This window comes from Limulus polyphemus, unplaced genomic scaffold, assembly GCF_000517525.1.
Source record: "Limulus polyphemus unplaced genomic scaffold, Limulus_polyphemus-2.1.2 Scaffold1777, whole genome shotgun sequence".
NCBI classification, from domain to species: Eukaryota; Metazoa; Arthropoda; class Merostomata; order Xiphosura; family Limulidae; genus Limulus; species Limulus polyphemus.
Window position 1 is genome coordinate 75389 of NW_013667387.1, and position 12761 is coordinate 88149.

General features: G+C 30.1%; 1 protein-coding gene across 3 annotated transcripts in view; it reads right to left on the reverse strand.

Moving 5' to 3' along the window:
- LOC106464908 (solute carrier family 12 member 6-like) overlaps positions 1 to 12761 on the reverse strand; it is a 216691-nt gene that overhangs the window by 61175 nt on the left and 142755 nt on the right. For all 3 annotated transcript variants that reach the window (XR_002611853.1, XM_013925080.2, XM_022392719.1), the window contains 2 exons: positions 6834 to 6953; positions 6292 to 6485 (listed from right to left, as the gene is read on the reverse strand). Coding sequence is in view for 2 of the 3 variants with exons in the window: in XM_013925080.2 (XP_013780534.1) it covers positions 6292 to 6485; positions 6834 to 6953 (314 nt within the window). In the remaining variant the exon portion in view is untranslated. The remainder of the gene's footprint in view (positions 1 to 6291; positions 6486 to 6833; positions 6954 to 12761) is intronic.

The following is a 12761-nucleotide window of genomic DNA, read 5'->3' on the forward strand; positions in this document are numbered from 1 at the left end:
TTTTTTCAGTAAAACTTTATAGTTATCTGTTATTTTCTCTACCCTATCTCAAAATGTGATCAGTCAGATCGACTGACCTTGTAACCACAAAAAAAAATTGAAATAAACCTAAATTAACTTTTTTCTTTTTAGAATGACTTCAAATTGTAACATGAAACTACATTCGTTTTCCTAAGTAGCTCCAAGTTTGTAACATTACACATCTATTTACAATTAAACGTTATTTAAATTTAATTAATTTTTAAATTATTAAATTTTTGTTACAAATTCATCCAAGTTAGTTGTTAACTTTCCCATGGGAACGAATCTTGTACTGTGAGTTAAATTGATGATATTCTTTTCAGAATTCAATACGTCATTTGACAGATGAAAACCTTAACTTTCTATTGGTTATAGGTAATATATAATGGAATGCAAGAGAGAACTAACAACAAATTGTTAAAGTGAGGATGTAACAAGTGGGTGTGGCAGGAGGGGTTTGATTTTCTATTTGATAGCTCTGTAACCAAACAGAATTGAAGGCTATAAAATTATGGTTTGTTTGAGCAATAACGATTTTATAGAGAGTATTTTAAGTTTAATTTCATACATTTTCGAGAGGTGGTGGATAAAATAGGGATGATGACATGCTAAGACAAAATGTGTCACATGGATCATACTAGTGGAAATTCAGGATTTTTTTAAATATTCACTTGTAGAATTAAAAACTTAAAACTTGTATACTATTAAAATATGGATTGTTAGCTAAGATTTTATGCTATTCTAATAAACGAAAGGTAGTATAATAAAATTTTGAATGTAAGACACCAAAACCTTTTATCATGTGCAGTAAAGGGTACCTGGGGTGATAGGGTTAAGCATGAATTACAGTTTCTGAAAATGTGTCCTACTTTCAGCTCAATAAACTAATGCACAAATCTGTTTACATTTACTACATGAAACAAATGAATTTGGAAATGTGAACTTCACAGAACAGCAAACAGAGTAACAAGCATCTCATATCATGTTATATATCTTGTTACAGTAGCACACAGAATAATGTACATTGCATATCATTTTAATAGTAGATAAATACACAATAGTGTGTAAAGTAGTCTAAAATAAAGTTAAGAACCATTAGTAAAGAACAACTAGGTAACATGTAAACAAGTTTCAACACTTGACATGTTCTCTCGGACTCAACTTTCTTTAGAAGATTTAAATCTTCATCCCATACAAGTAAAATTTCCTTAAAAGTTAACCCTATGAGCACAGGTGGATTAAAATGCATGTCACAACCATTTTAGTTATAAAACTTAATTGAACAACCTTATTATCAATGTATGCAAATAAATCTGACATTATTAATATTCAAGTTTTAATTTCTTAATCTTAAAAGGAAATATTTAAATAAATTCTGAAGCTTCACCTTTCTGCATCATATGATCCAAACTGCCCATATTAAATTTTCTTTCAACTCCTATATGATCTTTAATTTGCCACCAAATATAGCTTATGCTAGATACTGCTAAGCCATAATGTAAATTTATAACCTCCAAGTTCTTATTTTCTTGAGATATAAACAAAAAGTTGGACCCACATGCCACATCTCTTTTATCTCATCTTGTCTTTTATAAAAATGTATTCTGACATTTCCTATTGCATTATTTATAACCAATAGAAAGAGAAGATTCTGCTCTACTAAATTTATTATGAGGCTAGTTCATTCATGTGCTAGGATTAAAAATATTTAATCTCAGTTTCCTTATTTGCCTTTATGATGTTCCACTTGTCCAACTAACGGAAGTTTAAATTAATTATTACTTGGTTAAAAAGCTAGTTAAATTACAGTAGTTTTAGGACATTCTATTTTTTGTAAGTGATGATATTTTGTGTTCTGAGTTGCATGCTTGAAATAAAAATTAATAATATGAACCACCAACATTTTTGCAAAAAAGCAGGCACATGGTGCTTCATTTACCAGTAAAGAGTCTAGTTGTAATTACTATGTATCTTGTTTTTTTATGTACATTCTATATATATATTGTCATAAAAGTAACTAATATAAGACTTAGAAACTTATTAGGTTAAATAACAAAACGTAAATGAAAAAAATTTCTTGTAATAGTCTATCATAGCAAAGACACATTGCAAAGCGTGATAGCAGTTTGACTGTTGTATGCATATAATTCAATTGCTTGCTTACACAAAGCTGTCCAGTTGTAAAGGTATAGTCTGAAATTGTCGATGCACAGCTGTAAAGCAATGAGCTAAATTATCTCAGATTTGAAAAGTCCATTAGCTTTGGTTGTAAAAGATATATAGTATGTAATCATCTGTTACAATATGAAGCCATTATTTATTTTGTATTTTCCAACTTTTCATCATACCCTACATTGCAGATTTCTCCATGGTTAATGTTAGGGTATTTTGCTGAAGAAACTTTTCATATTTATTTAGGAGGTTCTAGACATGGAAATGAAATATTAAAACGTTAAGATGAAAATAAGTGTATTTATTCTTACATAAATATCACCTTTCACTCTGAACTTGTAAACTCACAGACAAATTTTTAATAAAAATACTTTATTAAAAATCCAATTTTTTGTGTGTACAACAGACTTTTAAGCTTCCAAAATTTTGAAGAACATAATTAATTCAAAATTATAGTAAACATTAATTCTCCAACATAAGTGTTATTCCAATGGCTTGACATGTTTACACACAATTAAGTTTTTACATTTGGTATATCGAGTAATAAAATTTCATGAAAATGGCTATGAAAAATAAAAACTGATTTTATTGTTTGTTATACCTTTAAACCAGAAAAAGTAAACTTTTAATGGACAGTGCCCTTAGGGCTAGTCATTGGAGTTTTGATTATACTACTGATTACACCAATTTTATTTAGTTGAGGATTGCAGTGGCAAGTGGAGCTCACAAGTCGCTGATCCTGAGACTGATATATAACACAATACATCAAATTTATTCCAGTTTTTCTAACATGAAATACATATAAAACTTGTAATCATATAATACTTCTTAATAGTCCACTTCCAAGTTAAACAACATCGCTATTTGTAATTCACATATAAAATACTTTTGTTATTTTATCTTCTCACATTCTTCTGTTATAGTTTTTATTCAATATTACATTAATTGACTAGGAGAGAAAACAATTTATTACTTACAACAGAGTTGGCCTGGTAAGGTGCTGCAACTGGCTACCTTCAGTTCATGGTTTTTAACAAATTCTGGACTAACATCAGTTCTAGAGGGAACCTCAATTCTTCCTGGAGATCTCTGATTTTTAGCTCCAGACACAAGTTTTTAAACCATGTTTTCTTTGCATTCTTTTGACTTTCCAAATAGTATTCCTAACTACCCGCAAGTAGTCCTGATACTTTATTGGCTAATTTCTGAAACTCATTGGGCTTTTCCAAAACAAGAACCAAAACTCTAAAGTAATTGGTTACTTTGATGGTGAGTGCTCCAGTTGCCTTTTTTACTTGTACTACTACACTGGTCTGAATAACAGATCTCACATCAAAGCACCAATTTGAGATGCTATCATAAACTTTTTAATAGCCTTTACAGTGCTACTAACTTGGCATAAGTAACTTATCACTGTCAAACTCATGACTAGCATTTTTTCCAGCATCCTTGCTGTAGCTTCATTTTTTATAATTCTTTACTCATGATTCTCAATACTAACTAACCGGTTAATTGGGCTTCGCCTAGTTCTTGACCTAATTTCGTAATACAGGAGTCCTTACTTACGCCATTTCTTCATGTATGTCTATCACACTCAGAATACTTAAACCTCTGTAGCTTGTTTCTTAACTCTTGAACATAAAAAATACTGAAACAATTGTAAAATTCCCTCAAAAATATCCAATTCCTTCAAACTAGTTAATATTATCAAGACACAACTGAGCAAGACTTTAACCATATTTGCCCAGGCATCATTTACCACTCCAATAAGTATGAAATATATCATAAATTACTCACTAAAACAGTTCATATATGTTTTCACAGCTTTTGTAACTGTGCTGGCTAATTGTGGTCTTCAAGACCCACCAAACTTTAACTTTCTACTCACCTTCTTTTGAAACATATGAATCCAGTCTGCCCTTAATAAATAAATTGCATAATGAGATGCTAACACCTACATGAAAAGAAATGAATCATCCAAAGGCTTACTGCAAAATAATGCAACTATATTAAATTGTATTGTGCATTTAAGTCAATGAAATTTGGCTTATTCTCTTTAATATTAAGTTTAACTCAGGAATATTATTCACTTTCTTGCTGGACTACTGTGTCGTGTTGATTTGTTGCAACAGTAGGCCTAACTGTCAATGTTCTATTTGGCATCAGCCTTGATTCAGATGATATCAAACTGCTTATGGTTGGCATGGCTGCTAGTAATGAGTGCAATGTATGAACATTAGCCTTGTGATTTTTTCCCTACATGTGGCTTATCACCGTGGGCTCACCCATATTGCCAACATCAAACTTCTTATGGCACACATTACAACAAGCTTCTTAGCAAGGTGCACCTATAATGAGACATTCCTTGTACTCGTCCTTTAGAAACTATGGATTGTTAAATATCCGCTTACCCAGTATTTTTTATGCAAGTACACATTCAAGTCAATACCACAGAACAAAAAATAATAATGGAAAAAAAAATATGGATGAATCGCAATTACATAATTGCTTGAATGGTGAGGCTCAGACGTTGATGGCCTGCTGAAGTAATTCAAGTTGCTATTCATGATGTGCATGCTCATCAGTATGGGAAAACATGAAGGGCTTGCTAGGAAGATTGGCGCTATTGGATACTATACATTGTAATCATCAAATAAACAAATGGAAAACACTGGTTTATAATACTGACAGGAGAAAATTTTCATTCTCCACCACTTTTACAAAATCTGGGATAAATTCTCGTTTTTCTAAAACTTTCCAAGCCCTGGAAATTGCTTCCATATTTTTCCAAAATCTGTACAAACTCTAGTTTTTGTTGGTCCAGAATCAGAGAAGTGATGAATGATAGTGACTTTGATGAAGCCCTGAATGAAACTGAACATGCTGCATGGAATGTCTTCAAAGCTGTTAACAAAAATATCCTGGGAAATAAGAGGGCTTCAAACTACAAACTGCTAGTTGATTAACTAACTCAAACTTACAAAATAATGGGATGTAACATGTCATTGAAGATTCACTTTCTCCATTCTCACTTAATTTCTTCCCACCCAACTTTGATGATGTTAGTGAGGAAAATGGTGAAAAGCTTCACCAAAATATTGTTGTCATGGAAAAGCATTACCAGGACAAGTGGAATTCAAATATGCTGGCTCATTATTGCTGGACACTGATGCAAGCTATAAACATTAAATTATTGGCTAGGAAATTCTAGTCACAGTTACAATCAAATATGTTTTTATGAATAAAATAAATCTTTCAATTTTGTTTAAATAAAATAATTGAATATTTCTGTATCACATAGTTTAATTTCTCAAGAGCCCTAAAAATCCAGTGTTTTAGGAAAGATAATAATAGATAGACCAATGTTCCGTCAAAACATGTAGTACATCCCCCCCCCCAAAAGAAATTACTTAATTGTGGATATAAATTATTGTTTGTCAATTTATTACTATATTAGAAGAATGTGCTTCCATACACAACTATAAGATACTTGATCCATTTCACAAAAACCATGTGTCACACAAAAATAGATGATCTCATTGTAATCAGCATGTTAATTTTATATAAGTCACAATCTTGCTTTTACCATTAATCCTGAAGATGGTATCATAAGACATTGAAACACATGTAGTCTTTTTATGGCAAGCCCCTGTTTTTTAATAACTATTTATTGTGTAAGATTTTAACGTTGTATTCCTTTGAATTGTAAATAAACATAACTCACCAAGTAACTGAATAACAGAACAAATGCAATAACTCTCACTGAATATTCATTCACTATTCACTCTACTGACTGCACTCTAACTAAAAGCTTATTCGTATTTATATCTGTATCCTTGTGTCTAGATATTTTGCAGTCTTGCAATCATTACAACCAGAAGCTCCCTCTAGCCAACAAATTAATTACAACATTGAAATATAGTTTACAACAGTATCTAGATTTCAGTAAGTAGCTATTGCCTTAGATGTAAAAGCTAAGGAATGTCTCATTAGGTTTTAACTAAAGATACTGCATTAGATACAGTAGTTTTCACCAAGTTTGAATTAAGAAATGTTAATTTTTCTAACAAATATATTTCCCAGTTTAAATATACTTACCAGCTTTTAACTGAGAAGCAAATGTAAACAGTTTTCTGTATTTTGGTGTTAAGTCTTCATTAAGTTTACAGAGTACTAAAAGTTGAGGACGCCAGTTCTTTGTATGAGGTGGGCCTTCTTCAAGCCTCAACAAGCTATAACGTGCTGCTGATAATGCCAAGCCACGGATACCATCTCCCCATTCTTTCTCAGCTCTAATAAGTCACACAAAGAAAATGTTTTTATGAAACATGAGTATTCCAGATATGTTAAGATATCAGGGTTTGCCATATAAATTCTTACAAATATATCTCTATACATAATAGCTTGATTATTATTTAGTCAGCTCTAAACAAGATCAAAGACAAAATCATACCTTTATTTCAAACACTTTAAAAATAAGAAAACTGAAATTAGGAAAACATTTCAATAATATGAACTACAATGAAAAACAAGCATCCCACCGATTAAATTACAAGTTTATATTAACAAAAACTAACATTGAAAACAGATGATAAAACAGTTACCACACAAAAACTCTACACTATAGGAAAAAAACCTACCCTCGATACTCTATGTACTTGTAGATGCAGCCTGCTATTGCCATAGCAACAAGGGCATAATACCAGCTACTCAAAAACATTACCACCAGGCATAAAATAACTCCCAGAAGAGACAGTGACCTGACATGTCCAAAAGATACAAAACAAAAGTTATAAAATAACAAAACTAAATTTATAAAAAAACAAAAAAACACGAGCATTTCTTTTAGGAGTGATTCACTATTTTTCTATTGGTCTCATTCATATTAAGACCTTGACATACAAGTTACATATTAATACAAATTTATACTTATAATAATAATGTTCAGTGAAGAAAAATATTTTAGCTCACAGAAATTGTTAACTGTACAACTCTTAGCACATCTTGTATTGAATTATGGTTCATCTCCAAGACTATGACATTTTATCAAACTTAAAAACATTTTCTGTGCCAGACACCTTGGTTTTCAGTTTTTTGTTCAGAAAAAACCTTTATCAAAACCTATGTTCAATTCATTAACCTATTTTTTTTTACTGATATGATCATCAAAATTATCCAAACTTTATGTCAGCAATCTAAAACTACATTCAATTAATTGATCTAAATGTTATTTTGACCTAATTAATTTTCAGTTTTTGCACCAAAACTTTGTTGAACTCACCTATTTAAATCTTTACAATGATCTGGTAATTTCCTTCATTTCAATTTTCATGTTTATAATATTGTTTTAGAGCTTTATAATAAATATTCTAAAGTTTGTGTTACCCTTCTAAAACAGTACAAATTTTCCAAAACTACATTTATAACAAATAATTTTTTTTTTCTCTTTACTATGTTTTATTAACTTGCATTTTGCTGTTAAAAGAAAGTAAGGCAATTGAACTCTCCAAAAATTCTTCTGTGTAGAGTAAAAGGTTTTCTTTTTTTTTTTTAAAGAAATAGCACTACATAGTACATAAACTGCTGCAGACTAGTTAATAGCTAGCTGAGCTACTGCCAAACTTTTTAAAAAATCCAAGCTTTAAACTGAAACTTTATACAAGTTAGTAGCTTATACAATCATTTAAGTATAATTATGAATTACTTACTAATTTCGATTTAAGTTACAAGATGCTAATTACTAACTAGTTACTACCCTATATTATAGCTACTAATCTGCTGCCATCTTTAGGGAATTTCTGAGGACTATTTCTGTGTTCATAGTAGCCAAGAATTAATCCTGGGATCTCCCCTATTCAGACTAACTATTAAGCTTATTTCAATGCTTTCAAGAGAGACATCTAAGTGTTGTTCACTTCTATGCTAACCTGGCTGAGTATATTAAAAGGCTTCTTTTATTGTTTTTTCTTGTGTGGGTTCATATCTCATTATTATTATAGTATTATTCCAATTAACTATATAGTTTTCTTCTATAACAAGTTAGTTTCTAGCAAACAGATTGATAATACAGAGTCCTATATGTCTGTATTATAAAAAGACTTACAATATTTTACTACATACATATTTAAACTTCAAAATATATCACACTACATCAAACAAGCAATCTTACAACTAATGAGTTTTATACAGTCACAAATTTAAAAGTATATCACAGTTATCATAATTCTGACTTTTAGTAACAAAAAGAATAATAAAGGGGAAAGAGGAAAATCAGGGCATAAAAAAAAACCATATGAAAGTTTGAGCAAAACCAGAATTATCTATAATTTCTTGAAACTCCATGCTTTGGAATGAAAAAAAACCTTGCTACAGAATCTTATTTCTCCTTCATAACTGTTTATGTTTAAGTTGAGTATAATGGCTCAAATGGGTTACAAAGAAGACTTTACTATAAGATTAATGAAGTAACATGCAACGTTTCAACAAGGTTTTGTCATCATCAGGTTCCTGGTTCTACTTCTTTACTCCAAATAGTGGGGTTACTGACATCAACTCAACATTACTGCATATGAATGTAAACTGTTTTGAAATCCGATAGCATATTAACACTTCATAAAGTGTCATTGTGCAATGCCTTACTTCCAATACTTTTTGAAGAATATATCACAATACTAGTCCAAGTGATAATGAATGGACAACAATAATTATTGCATTTTAGAAAGTCATTGCCAGATGAATTTAAAAGACATGAAGAAAAAATACATTAAAAAATTTTCATTTTGTCATACTACCAATACTCTTTACTGTTCGGAGGCACTTAAGGACATCTCTATATGATACCTATGTCACTTCTTCATTTTTTGGTTTTCTAATATCAAATGGCCTTGTAGATCAAAATATTTTAGTTGCTTCTTGTTAACCCTTTTACAATAGGTAAACCTCTCACAGAATTACATTCAAAAATTAATTAAACAACTTTATTATCATTATATATGAATAAACTTGGCATCAAAATGTAGTTAATAAATCAAATTTTACATTATTTAAGTTTTAAGCTCTTAATTTTATAAGGAAATAATTTTTAAAAAACTTCAATCTCCCCTAGTATGAGAACTGTGACATTTGTTATTTATGTCTTCCCTCTTCTGTAATTCATTTACCATCCCTCCGAGAACTTTGAAATTCAACATAAATTACTCACTACAATATTGTTATTTCTCAGGTAAAACATAACTCTTATGGCCTTCAATCTAATTTGGTTTCAAAGCCATAAGGTAGAAAATGAGCCCTCTTGCCATGCCCACCTGTCACATCCTCTCTTTCACAAATTGCCAATAGTTATCTCTGAGACTTAATATTATATTATTTATAACCAACAGAAAGCCAAAGTTTAAATCTATCAAATAAAGTATTATATTACATTCTTTTCTGCACAGATAAATGTCAGTTCAGTTCCAGTTCAAGCTTGATTCCCACAAGAAAGATATTGATGAGCTTAGCTGAATTTCTAACAACTCTTGTTGCATGGTTAGAAAGCCAAATAATTGTGATAATTAAGGGGTGTATTCCCCTTTTTTCATATTATTATCCTGTGTTCTTTGGAGCATTATTTAATTAAACTATTTATTCAAGTTGTATCATTAGTATAAAAAAAGATGGGTTAAGTGTCATCGATGGTCAACAGCAAAAAGAAGACGACTCAGGTAAGTACTTTATTTCTTGTTTATTATTTGTATTCTTTATTAATTATTATAAAAGTAACTAAAATGTAAAAATTAAAAACATTTTAGATTAGAGAGTGTTAGATTAGGTAAAATAAATATTAATAATAATAATAAAAATTTTCACAAGGTATACTAGCGACCAGCCTGCGTGTTATGTAATCTGATAGGGTGATGTGAGCTGCACATTTGCCAAGTAATTTCAAAGCAGTTCAAAGTGCAATAAAACAATAAAATTGTTACAATATTTAAGCTATTTAAGATAAACAAATCAAGCTTGATGTTACAATTTGAAGTCATTCTCAAAAGAAAAAAAAGGCAATTTAGATATATTTCAAATTTGTTTGGGGTGGTTACGAGGTCTGTAAATTTGACCAACCTTGTATAGAGTTAGGGTAGAGAAAATAAAGATAAGATATAAAGTTTTTCCGAAAAAACCCCAAAAAACAACCAAAACATTTGATATTTACTTAGGAGATTTTAGGGTTTATGAAATAAAAATTTGAAAATTTTCAGATAAAAAAAAGTATTCTTAATCTTAATATGAAAATCACTTTGTAATTGAAGCAGTCAACACTCTGACACCATATAATTAAACAGAAAGTTTCAGTAATAATAGTTAATTAAAAATTCTGATTTTTTGTTTGCAGAAGACTTAAAGTTTTCTGAAAGCTTGCCAAATTTCATAAAGAAACAATAAGTACTTTCAGAGTTATACTATGTATATTACCATGGTTACAAAGTGGTTACAAGGTCATGTAAAATATACAAGCCCATTGTGATAGGGTTAAACTGTTTTAAAGGACATTAAAGAATAATTTTACTTGGATTTCTATCATCATAAGATTAACTCTCTCTCGCTACAGGCTTGGTCAAGTTTGTGAACCCAAGATGACCTTTAAGAGTTTCCATACTATAACTTCTAACATGGTTTGTGTATCTTCAAAAATTTCACAAACTTTTGGTAAACATTATAAAATATAAGTCTTTTGCAGACTAAAAATACAAATTTTTAATGTAGTACTTTTACTAATAATTTCTCTATGAATATATGGAGTCAAAGTGTTGACTGCTCTAAGTACAAGGTGATTTTCATGTTCAGATTAAAAATACTTTTCTTCATCTGAAAATTGTTAAATTTAATTTGAGTAATCTCCAAAACCTCCTAAATAAATTTCAAACGTTATTTTCTAGTAAAAATTTATATTTTATCTATTATCTTCTCTACTCTAACTCTATCTAGGGTCAGTCAATTTGAATGACATTGTAACCACCATAGAAAAATAGAAAATAAATCTAAATCATCCTTTTTTCTTTCTAGAATGACTTCAAATTGTAACAGGAAAGTACATTTGTTTATCACATGTAGCTTAAAGCTTGTAACAGTATACATCTCCTTCTACTTAACTGTTATTGATATATTGCCCTTTGAACCCAGTCCAACAAATAATCCTTTCACACAAGTTGTAAATCACTTGACAAATAGGTAACTCACACTGCCCTATTGAATTACATAATGCACAAGCTACTTGCAAGTATACCTTGAGAAAATTATTTGTTATCCTTTTTTTCTTTATCTTACCTAATTTAACCTAATATGTTTATATTTTCTAATATCTACATTTTAGTTACTTATATTATAGTAAACAAAGAACACACATGAAAAACATGAATCACAGTACTTACATGGGTCTTTTTTTGTTTTTGCTGTCGATTGTTGACGAAACATGACCCTACATTTTTTTTTACCAATGGTACTACTACACTAAGTATTTGTTGTTTTTTAAATTAAATAATGAACTAAAAACACAGAATCATAATACATAAAAAGCAAACAATGTACTATAACTATCATAACTTTTCTGGCTTTCTAACTATGCTATAAGAACCAATTCAGTTAAGCTTGTTCATGTGTTTTCTAGGAGAATAAAGTTTAAACTGGAAGTGAAATAGACAATTCTCTGTATAGAAAACAATGTAATATAATACATAATACAATACATTAATAATTTGGCTTTCTATTGGTTACAAATAATATAGTATTATGCATCAGAGAGAACTATTGGCAATTTGTGATAGAGAAGGGATTGATTGTCTGATTTATGGCTCTGTAAACAAATAAGATTGAAGGCTATAAAAATTATACTTTCCCGAGTAATAACTATATTATAGTAAGTAATTAACATTAAATTATGCACTTCTGAGAAGGTTGGTAAATAAATTAAAGAGAGAAAACCTAGAGGGCAAATGTCACAATTCTCATTTTAGAGGAAATTGAGGAATTTAAAAAACATTTCCTGATGAAATTAAGAACTTAAAACTTATATAACTACATTTTGATGCCAAGTTTATCCATATACTACGATAATAAAGTAGTTTATTTAAACTTTGAATGTAAAAAGACGTGATATGTGCACTTTGACCTGCTCTTAACAAGAGGGTTAGTATTTTTCTCTAAAATACAATACAAATTTGTGGTAGAAAATAAACACATTTGGTAGGAAAGCAGATTTACAAGCTTTAGCAGACTTGGCTGTGTCATCAAATAACTAGTCCAAACTAAAAGAACCAGTGGCGTAGCAAGAGGGGGCAGTCACCCCAGGGTGCAGGTGTGAAGGGGTGCAAAATTTCCTCTGGCCTATAATGCCTATTAATTAATAATTATGCCCTCCCCTAGGATATAGTGCAACTGCCCTAAGTTAAGTAAATACGACACAGTGTTACATTATTTGTGGGGTATTACGCTTGCAGTTTTAACTTTTAAAAGCGCCCACTGAAATACAGTGAGACCGAATTGACGTACAGAAGTAAATTACACTATTCCATCATTCATCTGTAGATCAAATA